This window comes from Leiobunum rupestre, chromosome 2 (genome assembly GCF_980474605.1).
Source record: "Leiobunum rupestre chromosome 2, qqLeiRupe1.1.hap1, whole genome shotgun sequence".
Taxonomy (NCBI): domain Eukaryota; kingdom Metazoa; phylum Arthropoda; class Arachnida; order Opiliones; family Sclerosomatidae; genus Leiobunum; species Leiobunum rupestre.
In genome coordinates this window covers 69,397,693-69,416,931 of record NC_143385.1, presented here as the reverse complement: position 1 = coordinate 69,416,931, position 19,239 = coordinate 69,397,693, and the positions used below count along the sequence as shown (strand labels likewise).

The 19,239-nt window shown below is 32.7% G+C and overlaps 2 protein-coding genes across 2 annotated transcripts in view; both read right to left on the bottom strand.

The window, feature by feature from the left end:
* The window catches only part of LOC149958888 (uncharacterized), a 31,503-nt gene extending 19,675 nt beyond the window's left edge, over positions 1 to 11,828 (bottom strand). The window contains exons 1-4 of the mRNA XM_090167271.1: positions 11,775 to 11,828; positions 10,414 to 10,469; positions 9,713 to 9,819; positions 122 to 275 (exon numbers count right to left, since the gene is read on the bottom strand). Of these exons, the coding sequence (XP_090023397.1) occupies positions 122 to 275; positions 9,713 to 9,819; positions 10,414 to 10,469; positions 11,775 to 11,828 (371 nt within the window). The remainder of the gene's footprint in view (positions 1 to 121; positions 276 to 9,712; positions 9,820 to 10,413; positions 10,470 to 11,774) is intronic.
* A 2,900-nt stretch (positions 11,829 to 14,728) lies between these two features.
* LOC149958887 (uncharacterized) lies at positions 14,729 to 17,623 on the bottom strand. Its single transcript, XM_090167269.1, has 3 exons — positions 17,611 to 17,623; positions 15,774 to 15,964; positions 14,729 to 15,016 (listed from the first exon to the last, which is right to left on the bottom strand). The coding sequence occupies exons 1-3, from the start codon at positions 17,621 to 17,623 to the stop codon at positions 14,729 to 14,731; spliced, it is 492 nt and encodes a 163-aa protein (XP_090023395.1).
* Between the last annotated feature and the right edge of the window lie 1,616 nt (positions 17,624 to 19,239).

Genomic DNA, 19,239 nt, shown 5'->3' with positions numbered 1-19,239 from the left:
TGGACCTTATGGTTTGAGGAGTTTCGGCAGGAAGTGGGTAAACGCTATTGACTAAGCGCACGTCAGTGATTTCGAATCTAGAGCACAAAGTCTTATTTAAATTTGAGGTTATTTCGAATACCCTTGATTGTCAATGATAATGCCATGTCCGCGGTCAGCTCCTTCGAGGAAGGCGTCGAAAAATGAAACTTCAGCCACCGTTGATGATGCATCTCCGTTGTTTAATATCAGGGAGTTCGGATTCTTCTTTACCACGCATTGACGGGTGAATGGACCTTCCACAAAACACAATAAAAATTAGTGACGTGGAATTTAGTGAAATTGAAGGCGACTCAAAAAAATAAGTAGGACCAGGAAGTTTATCAATTTAACAGATACTATAAAACCGCAATTATATATTATATAATTATTATTAATTATTAAGGGCTGTGCAAATACTCGAACATCATCGAGTACCAAAAAATTGCATAGTCGGGTACCTGATTACTCAAATAAGCTCCTCCCTAAACTAGTCGAGTAAATGTTTTTTCTCGGTACTTCAAAATGCAAAGAGAGTTTTTGAATTTTTTAAATGGGGTGCAATTAACGGTCTCTACCAGCCTACAAAGCGTGCAAACAAAAAACGCTTCGAATAATCTTGTGCGTGGATCAATGTTTTTAATATGTAGTGTTTAAACAAAATGAATAAGTTTTTGATTTGGTTTGATTGTCACTTTGGTGTCTCTTCTTGACGCGTTAAGAGTCAGGACTCAGGAGGCTTAAGACCGAATTTCCAAACATTTCATAATGACATGTACGATAGTTATTGCCGTTATTATTTACTTAATTATTTAATAAGGGCAAACAGACGACAATTAATTATTTAATAGTTAAAAAGAATTGGTCAACTAAAATGACATTGAATAACAAGTTCTTCTATAATCCGTCAATTTATACAATTAAGTTAGAACTGAAAAGAACACTAAAAGAAAAGTTATCTTTTATATCGAGTTGATTTATTGCAACATATATTTGTGCCACAGGCTCACGTATCAAAGTCGAATTGTTTTGATCATGGCCACTTCATTTAACAAGACTAACAGTAAAAATACTAATTACGGTAGGCTAAGCTCCAAAGTCACAACTACCAGTAAGAAGTGGGTCACAACCACGTGGAATTGACTCATTTTCAATTCTAGTTCCATACCTAAAGCCAAGAGGAAGGGAGCAAAGGATTGAAAAAATGTAACCATTATGAGGCATCAGATAATTAAGAATATGCAACTGTAGTAAAAATGTTTGAAAACACAACAGCAATACATTATCACTTGGCAACCCACAATGTTTCTCTTGAGACAAAACACAAAAAAACAGTGACCAATCTTAGCAATCCGACCATTCTAATTCGACTGCCACTCCAAAAATTAGTGGAGTTGCCCAAAAAAATAAGACTTATGATGGAAATTGACTTTTTACGAAAAAGCCTAGTTACTGATCATGGTTAACGGGAAATGATTAGTATGCAGATACTCGGTATGAAGTAGAACTACATTTTCAAGGAATGTAATTCTTAAATTGATATCAGGGAGGATAAGTTAGCCGAGATCAGGGCAGTTTCTTTTGCAACTGATATTGGGAGTTCAAGTTGCACTGATTGTTATATGCAGGCTAACGGAGAGGGTCCAGGCTAACTGGCCGCCTCGGCGTATTGAGTAGCCTGCTGTGGGGCTGCGGGCCTCCGTATGAGGGCACAGCGGACCCATCTCCCAGCCTTTTGGAGTTCCACCGGGATCTCCGGTGCCTGCTGTGTGCCCGCCGTTCCCCTTTAGGACTCTTTCCAATGGGCTTGGCTCTCTACCTTCCTAGGTAGGGTGTCGGCTGGCGTTGCCTAAGCATCTTATTCCCACTGCTGTGTGCAAAGTGGGGACTGGTCCACCCATTGCTGCTCCTTCTGCTGGGTTGAGTCGAAGGTGCGACCAACACTACCCATGTTCGATTTGTCACCTGTCCGGGCTTGTGGACGCCGGCGTAGGGCATTCTGATGATAGACCTCCGGTGGTGTGGTTTCAATATTACCGGGTACACCGGGCTATAAATCTGACGCATGTCCATGATTGTTATATGAGATTAAGCTAAAAATGCCATAATGTTACCAAATAATTTAAAATTAAACCTACTTTAGCTGGTTCACATTGTACAGAGGCTATAGAGATGAGTAGAAGATTTTATGTTTGAACAATTAAGAAAGCGATTGTGGATAATGGGTATACCCGAATATCATGTCTAGCTCATGCTTTGCAACTTTTAATTAATGATGGTTTAAAAGAAAATCCAAAATAAGAGTCCGAGTCTGCTGAACATATTTTCAAGAAGACGAGAGATATGGCGGAGCATTTTAAAAGAATAACCAAATCTTGGTATGTTTCAGAATGGTGAATCAAGATGGAGCAGTTTGTATTACGTGGTAGAATAACTTCTTGAGCAAAACGACATTACTACTCCTCTAGAAATAAATTTCAAAATTAATATCTAGAGAAGGGAAAATTTTAAATGCTTTGGTAATAATTCTTGTACTGTTTGTAAAAGCTACAAAATTGTTTAGTGGAAAAAAATACCCATTACTTTTTCTTGTTTGCACAGTTTTAAACGGAATTGTTAATGAGTTTAAAGTAATAATTGATAAAATCCAAATTTTACTTTAAATTGTAATTTTTCATTAGAAAATTCGAATTTAAAGTGTTTTGAATTGTTTTCTCAAAACTGCAATAAATTTAAAAGAAGGCGTTTTGAGGCACACAACTTGTCAACTCTGACCACGTCGGTGGCATCGGAGAGGTTATGTTGTTGCAATGGCTACATAAGATAATATCTTCCGCGAGAGCATCTACAACAACTTACTACATTGTAATTTAAGAAATTTGCATATAAAGCTCAACTAGAGGCAAGACAATATATTTTCAAACAAACTTGAATAATCTTTTTTTATATTATTTCTTAACTTTCCTTATGGATCTTAAATGTATGTACCTCTCCATCCTATAATTCCTTAGGATATAACAGATTGACTTAATAGTAAACAATTTTTAACTAGTTTAGAGAAAGAAAATTCCTTAACTCATAGAAATTTGGTATACATATTCCAATTTTTTAAAGTAGAATGTACCAAGAATGTATTTATTTATACTCAGGGAGAACAAGGGCGTATCCAGGATTTCTTTTCGGGGGGGTTTTTTGGTCATTTTCAGAAAACATAAGCTTACGGAGTCAATGGAAATTTGAAGTATTTTACGCGGAGGAGCTTACCAGGATTGAGAGAAACGCTAAAAAACTTCTTGATAATAAAAACGATATAGTAAAGAAAGACCAACAAATTGAATGGCCTGGGTCACTGGGTGTATGTTGAAACTATCATTGTATGTAAATAATTTTTTTTTAAATTTTATTTTGTTTAAATTTTTTATCACGAACATCTGACCATTTCTATGGGGAATGCTATTTAGTTATATTGTGAGATTTAGTCGCCTCGGTCCTTTAGAAAATCTATCTATCACATATAAAGGGTCATAGTTTATTTCTCTATGAACACTTAATAGAGCAAGTCCTGTCAGTCTGGCGCTTCCCATGGTATTTCTCAGATAATTTTTAATCCGTTTCAATGTAGAAAACGATCTTTCTGGCGATGCGGTTGAAACAGGTAAGGTAGCTAAAATTTACAAAGAACACAAATGTTAGGATAAAACGTAGGATTACAAGCTGCGACTGCATCTACGGCAGAAACAGGGACATCGTGTATTTCTGACGTAGTTGAAATATTGTTCCATTTTAATTGCCACATTTTGAATTCGACAGAGAGTGCCTTCATATTTGGAAGAAAATCATCGTAGAATTCTGCAGTGGATTTAACATTTTCGTATTCAACTTCATTACACTTTTTCGGTAAAAAGTACTGTAAATGCGAAATAACTTCATTATGAGCTACGAAACGTGTAGTTAGCTCTGAAATCATAAAATCTAAAATGGGAATGAAGGCGGAACGTTTGAAGTATTCTTCGGCGTTCTCAGCTGGAACGTTTGAACGTTTTGTTTGACGTCCACAAACTCTGGGAATATGAAATTCGGCTCCAACGTCTATTCCAATTTCTTCAGCTTTCAAATAGAGTGAGTGAAACGTCGTGTCGCATTTGTTACGCATTTACGTGTAGATTTTCAACACAACTTTGATGTACAAACAACTGGACCCCAGGTCACAATCAATTTTTTGAAGAGCTTTACAAAGTGGAAGCGTGTATGTAAAAACTTTATCAAGTATCAGCATACAAAGAATAAATGAGCCTTTTGTAATCGTTCCTAAAAATTGATGTGCGCTCCTAGCAGTTTCTACATTGGTAGAATTCTCCAAATGTTCAAGGGCCTGCACAATAGTGATGTATAACTCGTTGAATCGGTGAATAGATTCATGCTTCTCTACAAATCGAGTTTCACACATTGATATCAACTTTTTGTGCCGCGAATCTGGGAAATAACCTTTAATTTTTTCAGCTAACACTGCCGTACGCTGAGTTGAGCAACGGAAAATCTTAATTGTTTCATTCAGAGTTCCAAAACTATTTCTTATTAATGGCACAGTGCATGATTTAGCAAGAACGAGATTCAAAGAGTGCATCGCACAGTGAACATATAAAGCTTTTGGGTATACTTCCTGAATTGCGGCTCTAACACCATTCAAATGACCACTCATTGCCGAAGCACCGTCGTATGCTTGGCCTATCATACACTCCATAGCTATACCGCATTTCACTAAAGTTTCAGTTATCTTTGTAGCGAGTCCGCGGCCTGTAACGTCTATCACTGGAACGAAAGACATTTGCTCTATTCCGCTAATGTCACTTGTCTCGTCAGCAAGAATTGAAAAGAACTTTGATTTATTTACACGTTGCACTATTTTTTCAATAACAATGTCTCCACAAATTTCGATTATTGAATTCTGGATGATTGGACTAGTGTACATTGCATTTCCTCGACAGGTTTCAAGGTGACTTTTAAGCTCTGTATCGCTTTCTGCCCGAAAGCGCAACAACGCTCTAAAATTTCCGTCATTTTTCGTTGAATCAGATTGATTCAAAACAATTGATCCAGAGTCTACTTTTCCACGCAATGAGAGTTCTTGACGTCCGCATAATATAATTGTCTCCACAAATGGAACCAGTTTTTTTCTGTTTTGCTCAATCTGTTTCTGTCGTTCGGTGTCAATTTGAGTTATAACGTTTACTTGTTTCCCTTCCATAATCTTTAAGAAGTTTTAAGCAGATATTGTTGCTTTCTTATGAAACTCGTGGCTTTGATGGATGTTAAATATTTCAATAGAATCCTTCCATTTGTTAAATGGCTTCGTGACCAATGCTCCTGGTTTTTGATGGCCACCTTTTCCTACGCATTGCCCATGAAAAATTACACAGTATCTACAGAAAGCGCCGTCTAAACTAGGGGAATAGGAAATCGAAGGAAAACGTTCAATCCAGTTTGGTTGAAACTTAAGTCTTCGCTTAGGCTCAGTTGGGAACTTGAAATTTTTCGATGGCAGCCAACAGCGTTTCAAATAGATTTCTTCAGTAAAGTCATCCAATTCAACGTTTAAACAACTAGCTATGTCGTTCTCAAAATTGTAAGAAGCGGAAGCAGTCTCAGTTTCAATGCTTTTAATTTGATTTTTAGACAAGGCCGCGTTACTTGGTATGTTTTCGTTTAACAAACGAATCGCATTTAGTTGTGGCGTAAGTACAAATGAGATTTCAATTACTTGTGATCCACTCTCAGACTCTGTGGTCTTTCTTTTAAAATATTCATTTATATTACTTTGTTTAGTTTTAGTTTGGTCACCCATGGTTTAACACTACATCCGAAACAACTTATTTAATTTTTATTACATTGCAAAAACAAATAAAAGTATATATACCTTATTTTCGCTTATAATTTAAACATTGGTAATATAATTAGTACGGTCTACAACAATGGTTGTTCAGTTGCACCAAGATTCAAAATTCCGTTATAGCTATAAAAGGAGTTACATGTATATAAGCCAAGTATATATATGGTATCCTAAAGAAGCTAAAATTCTAAGTATTTTTAAGAACAAATGTTTCAGAATAATCAGAATTTATATATGGTTTGTAAGAGAGAATCGAAAATAGAACGTTAATTTACTTACCTATTTATCTAAGATTAGGAACATTAAAAATTACTTTTAGGTAAGTCACCAAATGTTAATTCCAATAAACGAATGAGAAAAGTTTTCATAACCACAGCAATGTTTTCAATTTTAAATAATTACTATTTTATTAGTTAATTTTAATCGTAAAAGAAACTACGCGGCTATAACTCCAAAACGAATTAAGCAGTGCACAGCCCATTGAATTGGGAATAATACTGCTAGAATTACAATTAAGATTTCGGATGCCATGGTTACGCGGGACCTGTTCTGAGAAGACTGTACAAAATTCATCTTTATAATTAGGCGGTAGCGCCATCTATATTTTGTAAAGTTATATGATTCGCGCAAAAATTCAATTGCAATATAGTTGCCACCACTAGAGACAGATGCCGCAACGGTTGAACGATATAGTTGAAAAAGTCTCCACATTGAACGAAATTGGTCCCGCGCCAGCCAGATTTAGTTGTACCTCTACTTATTCCCAACTCAATGGCACAGCCTTAACTGCTAGAAACGTTACATTAAAACGTCGCTAAAATAATTCTTCTGATGCAAGTGGCTTCGCGACTGAGACTGGAGTAACGACGTGATATAATGAGAGCAATTCTATAGATAATACTAACTCAGGAACTCATTAAAACTTAATATATTGAGCCCCTATAAAATAATCAGATTTACTTAAAACCTGTCTATGATGTAAAATTTGTTAATATATCTGAGAACCATCACTTGAGTCATATGTAACATAATTACTCATAAGTTTTTTTTTTTCATTTTGATTTTGGGGGTAGGGGGTTGAACCCCCAAACCCCCCCCCCCCCCCCTTAAATACGCCCTTGAGGGAGAAGGAATATCTCGAGATTATTTTTAGCGTTTCTGTAAATTCCACTCGTTGGGCCCCCCGGTATGCTCCTCCGCTTTAATAATATTAAATAATACTGCAATCTCATTGGTTCTTAAAAATTACGTTTTTCGACGCGGTTAACGCTGTTGCGAGGACGCAAAAAATAAGACCGCCTCCTTTTCCCCTCCCCCCCCCCCCTTAGCGTGACGGGGTTAGGGCCTCAACGTGTCCTTCGATAGTCTCGACATATTCATTCTCCCTGAGTATAAATAAATACATTCTTGAATGTACTACGTCCCATTTTATTTATTCGTCGATTGTAACACCCAAATATTTGATATGGAGAACTCATTCTTATTTTCAACTTTCAATACTACAATTTTAACAATTTTCAGTTACATGAATTTCTCAATTTAAATCAGAACATCTAGTTGAAAAACATAAATGTTTGTTTTTTTCTACATTAAAGGTTAAAAGGCTGTCATTAAGAAAGCCGTATACTTTTGTTTTAGCTTGCTTAGCTATTTCAAATACATGTTTTCAAGAATCGGCCCAAAATAATAAAGTAGTATTATCAGCTAAAGATTATATCCTACCATTAATAACGAGAGAACAAATATCATATGTACATTAGAAATAACACGGGAGCATATACATGTAGTAAAGTCCCCCGAGGAATGCCGAAAGTGAGTTGTTCTGGTTCACTTAATACAACATCAATTTAAACCAGTTTTTCGATATGAAGATAAATTGTGAACCACGTTAATATCAAACCTTAAGTTCCAGTAAATTCTAATTTAATTAGTAGTAAATTTCATGTGATACGGTATAGAAAGCTTTTTAAGGTCCAAAATTATTCCGAAAGCTTTTTTATTTTCATCTACAGATGGGTAATTCTTTTCTCACCTCAAATATTGCATCATTTGTGCTCTTTGTCGCTCTAAGCCCATATTTATTTCTAAAAACTTTACTATTTGCTTTTTTATTAATTTTTCAATTATTTTAGATTTTTACTTAACAAAGATATTGGTCTGTATTTATTCAAGTCTTTAAAATATTTCAGGAAATGTTCCAGTAGATATTGAGAGGTTTATTACATAGATTTATTTTTAAGTTCCTAAGTTCATTTATAGTAATTTTCACATCTTTCGGTATAATTGGAATATAAAAAGAATTGACATTTTTTATATCATTTTCATCTTTGATTTTAGTAGCTAAAGTTGAACCTACCGAGTCTGACTCTTTATTGAAGCCATTAGTTGATTCTCTGGCATTATTTTTTATACTTAAGTTTTTAATTATTTTATAACTAATCTTAATCTCTTTAATCGGTTCATAGCTTTTACTTTTTTTAGATAGTTTATTGAAAACTTTTTAACTTTTTTTAGATCATTGTTACTCTGTTGTATTTTATCTATAAAATAATTATGTTAAGTCGTCCTAATCAGAAATATATAATTTTATTATTGAATCTGGCAATTTTTTTAAGATCGGTATTAAAAGGTTTATTATTTAGTCGCTTAGCTAAAATATCGCTTTTTCTCATTAAAATTATTAAAGATGGAACTATCCAAGATTTTAACTTCTGTTTTTTATGGGAATGTGACGTAAGCGTTTTTATAGTTGTGAAGTCGATATACTTTTTAAAATTTCAATGAATTTAGTTGCTGCTAATCTAGCATCTTTTATATCAATACATCGTGTAATGTTTCGCTCTCTATATTACTTTTCAAAATATTATAATTAACAGTTTCATGGGTTTTGGTAAATTTTTTTAAAGGGATTTGATTTTGATTAATTTGAATGGCAATAAAAAAAAGCAATAAAATCTTTTCGTTTTGAAGGCAATTGTATCAAAAGGTCCAATCGCGTAGTTTCCCTTAGCGCATAAGCACTTTCGCGGTTTTCCACTTGCGCGAGTTTCACTTGCGCAGATATTTTCCATTTCCGCGGTTTTCTCATTTGCGCGGCTCCTTATGGATTAAATAATATATATTAATCCATTTTTTCTTGACAAAGGTACTTTGTGTCGTTTTTTTGTCATAATTTTGTATAGCATCCAGTAAATAACAATAATTTTCATGTTTTTCTACGGTTGAATTTAGTTCGATGAAGTTTTCTCTATGGTATATATGTTTAGTCGAACAGCAAATCGTAGTTTCTCGGGCTTTCGGCTAAGATGAAAATGTAGTATCTCTTACGCTGTGAATAAGTTTCTCGGTTCGAAGGAATAAATGAAACTTGCCACAGTTGCATAAGACCTAATTCAGCTGTTTTTGGAGATATTAAGTTTACATTCAGGTGGAATGTGGAAACGCGGAAATGCGGAAACCTAGATTTCCAAAAATGCGAAAACTGCGGAAATGGGAAAATGTGCGCCAATGGTAAACTGAGCTATTGGGGATTTGAGAAAATGCATAGCCGCTCAAATGGCCAATGCGCAAATAGGAAAAGGGTCAATGAGGAAGTGCGCAAACGATAACCGCGTAAATGGGAACTGCGCATTTTGACCCGAATCGAATCAAAAGTAGTTATCACCAAATTCTACAATCACGTTTTGCATAACTTTGACTTAAGTTAAAAAATAACTTCATTATTTAACAAATAATAATACATTTAGACATTTCATTGTAACCCTGATAACATACTTGTATGTATGAATATTTTAAGACTACACGTACCTCTGGAATATGTAATTTGCTGGTTTCCTTTCCCATCGTCCGTAATTTTAGCATTCTTACAAGCACCACCCAGAGCCGTAGAAAATACAACGAATGCAAACTGGAGTCTAGATATAATGAAATTACATGCAATCAATTCCATTCAACATTTAAAGGTATCGAATCTTTGATAGCTCTAAAAATGTTAACGACAAAAGCAGGCTTCAGTTTTAGTTATAAATTAATAAGGTGAAATTCTTATAACTTATCATTTTTTATATGTATTTTAAAAACGTTTACGGTACACTTACGGTTTTTTGGCTGATAAAAGTTGAATTTGACCGAAATGCAATAATTCACCGTCCTTTAACGAAAACAGATATATTTACACGTATGTATATAAGAGTGATTCAGCTGGTAAAAGTGTTAAATATAGGGTTTGAAAATCACTATCTTAGTTCAAAAACCAGGTATCTTAACTTGCCAAATTCAATTTTTTTTCGTTTTGCTAAAGAGCTATTCAACCTTGACTTAGTAAAAACTATAAAAATTATCAAATTTAATTTTTGAGATACTGAATTTTATAACAAAGAAATTCAAAAGCAACCGCAATTAGTGGATAACAAAATGATTTTTATAGGAAAAACCCAGTAAGAACTATTTTCTAAAATTGATTTCAGATTTGATTTAAAATTCACATCAAAATGTCTAGGTCAATTTACCTCAAAAACGCAAATGTACTCCTTCGTTTTGACTTGTTGATCAGTTCTTCCGCTTTCTATAAATAAATTTGATTTTCAGTTAACTTATAATTTACTTGTTAACCCTTCCCTATAATTTTGTTTATTCTAGGGAAAATAATTTGAAAGGGATCTTCTACAGTTTAGTCGATGACACGTGCTTTTAAAAACGGGTTAAGATTGTATTGGAAAAATTTCGATTCCTGAAACAATTTAGATGAACAAATAATATAGCGAGCAGTTAAGCGGCTTCCTTTAAGACAATAAACAAATATGCGGTTAAAAGAGAGAGTATGGAAATAAACTTTAGTCTCATTTCTCATTTTGAAAATCCTGTTGCCATCTCCAATATTAATTATGGACGAACTATAAACCTTAAGTTGTATTCTAACAGAAGTACAAGAGAATAGACGAAAAACGAGTAGGGTGAACATGATGGAGATGCAGGTTGTACACACAAAGGGACGTGTACACTATTTCAAGTGCCTCTTAAACCTTTTCTGACGCTGGCTTTACCTGTTTGTATATTATAATCGTCATCAACAGGAAAAATGCAATATTTGATAAAAGGCACTAAATAAAAGAGGGAAGATTTTACAGACTGGTCAATAAATGTTAGTGCTCGGAATTTTTTATTAATTATTCCTAAATTTTTCGATTTATTTAAAAAAACGTTGGTAAAAAGAATATAATTTTAACTTATTTAATGTTTTTACGCAACCAAGCATTTATTTGAATAAAAGTGGTATTTATTTAAATAATTGTTTGTTTTATTTAAATAATAAGCTTATTCACTTTAAATTATTTAAACATTTTACAGTTTTTATTCAACTATTTTTTATTTAAATAAATATTATTTAAACATCTCCGAGTTTATTTTATTCATGGATAAAAATTAATCGAATGCCGAGCACTAATAAAGGTTTATTATTCCAGCACGTACGCATGTTGTTGGGTTTCCTTGCTTGAATGAAAAGCCACAATTTTGGGAAAACGTGTTTAACTCCTTGTTTTCGATAAACGTTTCTTAGTACCACCCTCCTACGCATTGTGACAAGGCCACCTGAATTAATGGCTTCAAAAGTAGCTTGATGACTTAGGCCTAAGGTGGTGCCTTGGGTATTAACCTAGCTGATTATTTTTTAATTTTTTTTAAACATGTTTAAAGTGCCTGTTCACTATCCTTTAAAATTTCCCCCAAATAAAATAATCACATGAACTCCTCGTGCTGAGAAATGTTGTGTCCTGAATTATGTAAGCTTAGGTCAATTCAAATCCGTCATTAATTTAGAAGATGCCCAAAAAAGAATTCACATTCCAAAGTATTATTTCCGCTGAATTACCTTTGCTTTTTCTTCTCGCACCCCAAAGAAAAACTTCTTTGTCCTCGATTCCATCTTTGGGAATTTGAACGACACCTAAAATACTGCCAAATTGGATCCATCTATCGAGTATGGAATTTATACTAAAAGTATAAAGCCATCCGTTAATAAAAGTTGACTTTGGTCATCGACATAATCAGAAATACCTACTCCTCTATCTTTTCATTCCAACTTGATTCTTGAGAGAGGAAATTTGCCATCGTTTTAGAATGTATTTCAGAGCCGACGTCTTGGGGAGATGAAGAAGCTATCCACCTAAATCAAATTAATATTTATTTAACCATATTTTACATCTTTCAAACGAAAATAACGAGGGTTCCGAAGTTGTATTTAAAAGGTGGTAAACAATGTGGTTAATAGTGGTTAAAAACGGAATAGTATAAAATGTAAAAAGTGGTAAATAACGCTGGCTAATGGTAAATAAAAGATTTTCATGAATTATTTACATTATTTAAAAATTCAAACTACATTAATGGAGATAAAACCTTTAATAATTAGAACAGACTTGTAGGGTTATGAAAATCAAGTTAGGTATCTTATTTATAATATTAATCACTTTTAACGTTATTTATCATATTCACCACTATTTACGTTATTTAACAAATAAACCACTATTTGCGTTATTTATCATATTCACCATTATTTACCTCTATAATTCCGGTTAAGCTTAGGTTTAGCTTAGTTAAGGTTAGGTTAGGTAGCTGCCGTATGCTTAGGCTAGGTTAGGTAAGATGGTTTACCTAATTTATCATTTAAACCATTATTTACCACTATTTACGTTAATTATCATATTTATCATTATTTACGTTATTTATCATTTTCACCATTATATATCTTATTTGTCATATTAACCATTATTTAAGTTCTTTATCATTTTTGACATTATTTTTGTTATATATCATAGTAACCACTATTTATATTATTTATCATATGCACCATATTATTTACGTTATTTAACATATTTTCCATTAGTAACCCTTATTTAACATATTTACTATTATTTACCTTATTTATAATATTTACCAATATTTACGCTATTTTCATATTTATCATTAATTACGTTATTTTCATATTTACCATTATTTAGGTAATTTATCATATTACTATTTACGTTATTCATTATATTTACCACTTTTAACGTTATTTATCATTTATACCACTATTAAATTTATTTGTCATATATACTATTATTAACGTTATTTATCATATTAACCACTATTTACTTAAATTAACAAATTTACCTCAATTTACGTTATTTATCATATTTGCCACTATTCACGTTATTTATAAAATTCACCATTATTCACGTTATTTATAAAATTTACCATTATTAACGTTATTATAAAAGTAACCATTAATAACGTTATTTATCATTTTAACCACTATTTACATTATTCATCATATTATCACTATTTGCATTATTCATCATATTAACCACTGCTTTATTAAAGGGAATATAACCTGCAAAGCCATCTTTATGGAAGACCCCTTCAATATTTCAAATTTCCCTGCACAGTGGCGCCAAACATTTCTAATGCCAAAGGCAAGAGCGGCAAAAGCTGCAAGCGTTGGTGTTCCACACCAAATACCTGAGGTTATATTCCCTTTAATAATATTTATGATATATACCATTATTTACCTTATTTATCATTTTTACTTTCATTAACCTTATTTATCATATTATCCATTAATTGCGTTATACATCTTTTTACCACTATTTACGTTATTTACCATTTTAACCACTATTTACGTTACTTATCACATTTACCATAATTTCACGTATTTATAATACTAACAATTATTGTGGTTATTTATCATATTTACCACTATTTACGTTATTTATTATATTTACCATTTCTTATGATGTTTATTATATTTACCACTATTTTCGTTTTTTATCATATTTACCACTGTTTACGTTATTTATCATATATACCACTATTTAATTTATCATATTTACCATTTTTTACATTTTTTCATCTTTACCACTAGTTACGATATTTATCATACATACAACTATTTAATTTATTTATCATATTTACCAATATTTACGTTACTTTTCATATTTACCACTATTTACGTTACTTTTCATATTTAAAACTATTTTCGATATTTATCATCTTTTCCGTTATTTACGTTATCATATTTACCGCTATTTAACAATATTATCCCCTATTTACCTTTATTAACCACAATTTAAGATTCGAAACAAGTGATATTTGGATGTTTCTTTATAATAATTTAATTTATTAATTGCTTCGTCTTCTCGTCTATTTATTTTAAGGAAAATACATAATTTTTTTAAATTGATGACCGATTAAGGAGGACATGTTTGAAATAAGGTTCATTCTAAAATTTGATTATCTTTACATCATTTAAGTTGTCCCGATGTCTGTTCGTAATTTGTTTTGACAGCTCAATCATAGTTACTACCCTAGGGAAAATATTTTGCCACTTTTTGCTTTCGATACACGCACGGTAACTTGCATGCCATAATTATGAAGGAAGCGATGAGGGTTTTTAAGTATTGCTTTATGAGCTTATTAAAAGTGGAATAGGACCCTATTTCCACAATCACCAATCTCTAACAAAATTACTTACAAAAATCCGAATTTCACGTGAACAGTTTTCTTTTCGCTTTCTTTTTTCCTGTAAAATACGTAGACTTTATTAAAAATCGAATAGCGGGGACCATATTTTAAACCACACCGAAAGCATGAATAGAAAATTAAAATAAAGCTTTCAACTGACACAATAACATATAAATTCTATTGTGTTATTTTTTAAAGTTGAATGCATTTAAATGCGTTATTTTAAGTATTTTCTTAAATTTTAAAAATATTCTTACAAACTTCATAGATATTTAAAGGTTTCTGACCGATAGTTCTTTTTTCCACTTTATTCGCTTTGAAAATTCAAAGTTGTATCAAATTTAAGGTTACTTGCCTCAGAAACCCGTTGAAGGTAATTCTCCATCTCCTCATCGGAACTAAACATTTCAGCCTCAATCCGCCTCCAACGAAGCTCTCTTTCCCAGTTAAGGGTTCCACGTGGAACTGTTCCGTCGGAAGGTAGTATTCTTCCCCAGAATCTAACTTAAGTGATATCCAAATTGAGCTCAGTCCATCTGAAGTTCTCGAGATTCGAACCAATAATTTGCTTCCATTGATATTTCCACCGTAAAACAGAACACTTTCCGAATCCTGAAAAAAAAGAGGGTAAGTACCGTTTATTTCTTACATTATGAAGTTTATAGATTTACGAGTCACAGTTTTCCCTCCCGCTTTCGAGTTAAATTACTTAATATATCTGATAACATTAACTGTTGTATTTTTGTATATTTTTAATAACATCGACCAAGTGAGGGGACTTGAACTTCAGAATTGTTAAATTAAAACAAAAAAAACTTAAAATAGTGTTTTATGATTTTATACTAGGCTCGATGATAACAAATTGGTCTTGTTCTGCAGTTAAAGAAATACACTATAGTTTTCTTTTTTTATTATATTTAAAATTTATAAATCATGGTTTTTCATCTTGCTTCCATATAAATTACTTAGTGTATCTGTTAACATTAACCCTTCATTGCGTTTTTGTATATTTGTAATAACAACTTCAAAATGAGTAAAATTTAAAATTTTTTAATTTTGTTGGTGATTTCCTATCAGGGCTAATTGAAAACCATGAGGTCTGGTTCTGCAGTTTAAGAAATAAAACAATTAACTAGTTAGTATTCATTCAAATTCAATACGTCCAATTAGAGAAAATTAACTTGATGCGCGTGTCTTATATTGTGTTCAAACTTCCAACGAGTTGTGCAATTATATTCGTTAAGCGTGAAATTTCTTAGAGTGCACGTGTAAAAAATCATAGAGCCTTAGCCATTTCTATAAAAGGCAGAAGTGCTTTTCAAATCGCAATCTTATTCAATTGTACCATTTCATTATTATTAATCCTTACTGTTCCTTTGATTGGTCTCCGATGTTCAAGATCAAACTCAGACGTCGGTATTTTGACTCCAATCTTTGCAAGGCCTGTAATATTGTTATTTTTCTCGCTATAGTCGTATACATCATGTCGAGATTTGTTTCTGTATCTCAAAAAAGACACGTAGAAAAAGGCCACTATTTCTTTGATTCCATTTATAAAACCTAGGCAATTTAGAAGGAAAATTGTTCTTGTTAAAACTAGATAGTGTGACAGAACAATTAAAATAAAACACGTTATTTCCAACACAAGCTTTGTATAAGAAATATTTTTTCATTGTTTAAGATTTAATCTCTGTTGACAAGGTTCGAAATTGCTAAAGGAGATATCTGAGAAGTGGCGATACTAATATTTTAAACAATTACTAAACATGAAAGGGAAAATAGTATCTGTTTAGCAATTTCGTTAAAAACTATAAAAAGATTTTCTTTACGTACGACAATAGAAGTACCGAATTAAATTTCTTAAAAAATAGTTAAGTTTACTAAAACTAACAAACTTCCGCGTTATATACGCTGTTACAAACGAAAATTGGCATTTCCGTGTATACACATGTTACCTGTATTGATGAAAGTTTCTATTAAGATGCTAAAGCTGTAAATTATATTGAATTAATTAATTTATGAATCGAAACAAAAACTGAATTAGTCTATAATTCCTTCTAAAAATATCAAACCATTTAATGGTTGAGTTATTTGAAATTAATAAAGAAATTCTAAAAACTATTTTACATACCATTTTTGTTTCGAAATGCTGTTTGAAAAATGTACTCAAACATTTTTCCACTTTTAATTAATTTTATTTTGTCGAACGGGTTACTTCTATCTCGTTGTCTTAAAAGCCGAATGCACATGCACCTGAAACAACGATATCGCTTACTATACTTTCGATTCGCAATACATCAAACCTCCTATTTATCAATTAGAAACTAGATATAAGATTTAATCTTGGATTGTAGCCGATTAAAAACTCTTATTAATTGGGGTATTTCTCAACCATGAACAGACTTGTTTAACGATCAACAGCAAGTTAATTAGTTTGTGTTACGTAATTGTATAGTAATAAAACCAATTAAGTACTTACAACACGCTAGTAGAATTTTTAATATCAACAAAAGGAAACTCAGTCGATTAGATTAGCAGTGTTTCCGGAAACTTCGGTCTACGAGTACCTCCGTACGGTAGCACCACGCTATTCTCCAACGAAGTCTTAAAGTTTTACACACCCAGACAGGGAGAGAAACGGAAAAAGAAGGGATGTAACGGCAAAACGGGCATTTTACAGGCTATATGTCGAGCGACATATTATTGAACTACCCTATTTTAAATAACTGATTAAGATATAAAAGTTGTTCGAAATTAATTTTAAATGTAGATAGAAAAATGCTTCGAAATCCTTAACATTTTATGGGGATTTCAGTTTGTTGAATAGCTTTTCGCTTGAGCCATTGCTATGTAAGAGAGCAGAATCAAGTTTGTGTCCGAATTTCGGAGCTAAAACTTGAGGCTTAAGCATCTATAACTACTCAAAACTACGCGAGATGGTAAAGTTTGCTAGATTAAAGGGGGAGGTTTTTCAAAGTTAAAAATTTGAGCTAAGCGTGAATACTAGTAAACCTCAAAAATAAATTGTGCCCCCTCAAACAAATCTGAGAGTGCCCCATGGTGCCCCCTCAAAAAGGCCCGGTGCCCACTTAAAAATATTATTGTGCCCCTAGAAAAATTTCAAAGTAAGTAAACAAAATCAATAAAATATGTCCTATTTACATATTATATTTAATTCAGTCCAACTGTACAAAATATATTATTACCTTTCGTGTACATCCCTTACTATATTAGTTCCCTTCCACGTGCGCCAAGTTGAAAGTTTAAGCTGAAGCAGAAACAATAATATGGGACGTAATCTGGTACAAATTTTGATTTGACTATACTAACTAAGGTTAATTTCCCGGAGCACTGTAGTCTAACTGCTAATGGTCGTCGTCGTCGTGTTTTCAGTTGTATCCACGCTATCCAACTATTAAAGGCGGCGTATTTCACTTTATTCCCTCCGCGTAGTTCTCAGATTACAACGGCTTTAAAAAAAACTGTCGAAGAACGGACTTATCTTTATTCGATCTCGTTGGCAATTTAATCAGTATATAATATTAAATTATCGGTAGAACAGAGCCAACGACGAAATAAAAAAGGAAGAAAAATAACTTGTTTGTTATGAAATTAGTGCGAGAGGTCTTGTAGAAGTCTTTATTTGCTTTTTAATATCACCGATTTTACAGTATGGTTTTATTCAAGTTTAAAATATCTTTAAAAGTAAACTTCCATAAGATAAAATAAATCTATAAAGTTAAGATAAAAAATGGTTTGAATTCGCGGTATTAACCAAAAGGCTTAGAACCTCTAGTAAAAATAATATTCCAGGCCCGTACACAGCCGCCAAAACTAGGGGGCGCTCAAATTCTTTTTGGGGGTGCCAATACCTTGAGTAATTTTTATCTCCCCACCTATGAAATTAGTAAATATACTAATCCGGTTGTAGCCCTAAAATATCCGTCAAAACATTTTTGATAAGCTGGTTCAATATTTCTACAATTGAAAAGTTTTTCTGGTGCAGTGAGACGCGCGAAAGCAATTTTCAAAAACTTAAGTAAAATGGTTTCAAATATTTACTGATACTAGCTCTCTAGTAAAAGTAATTTTCCTTTTTGATTAATATACAAATATTTTAGATCATATCTTTCGGTAATTGAGCAATCGATTTTTTTTGGGTCAGTCGGATTGGGGATGCCAAGTACTCATTTGGGGGCGCTGAGCATCCCCTGGCGCCCCCCGTGTACGGGTCTGTAATATCCAGTCTAAAATATCTTTATTCATTTATCGGGATGCAACAGTTCCACTTTTTTGGACTATCTCGGTTCCGGATCCGGTTCCTAAATTTTTGCTTTATCGGTTCCGGTTCCGGTTCTTAAAATTTTAATTTGTCGGTTCCGGTTTCGGTTCCGGTTCTCAAAATTTAGAACCGATCAGTTCCGGTTCCTAAACGGTTCCTATACGGTTCCAGTGTGTTTAGTATTAATTAAAGTTAAATACACAAGCAATTCAAATAAAGTTAAAGAGAAATAAAATCCACCACATTTATTTATTTAGAATATAAAATTTGTTTTTGGTAAATTATATTTTAAAAATAGTAGCTTTCTCAGTGACGTGGCTGTGGGTTCGGGGTCCTCCCGCGAAACTGTTTTTGGGGTCCCTTATAATCATTAAGGCCGAGTCGCGATTATCGCCATCTAGAGTTAGGGCTACCATGTATCGCCTTCTACAATTAGATTTAACACGTACTTGCATGTTAAATATATAAAACGCTTAAAAATGGCTTTAAGCCCAAAATGAAACGATAAAGATAAATCACGGCAATCAGCGTCTGGAACATTTAAAACGAAGGT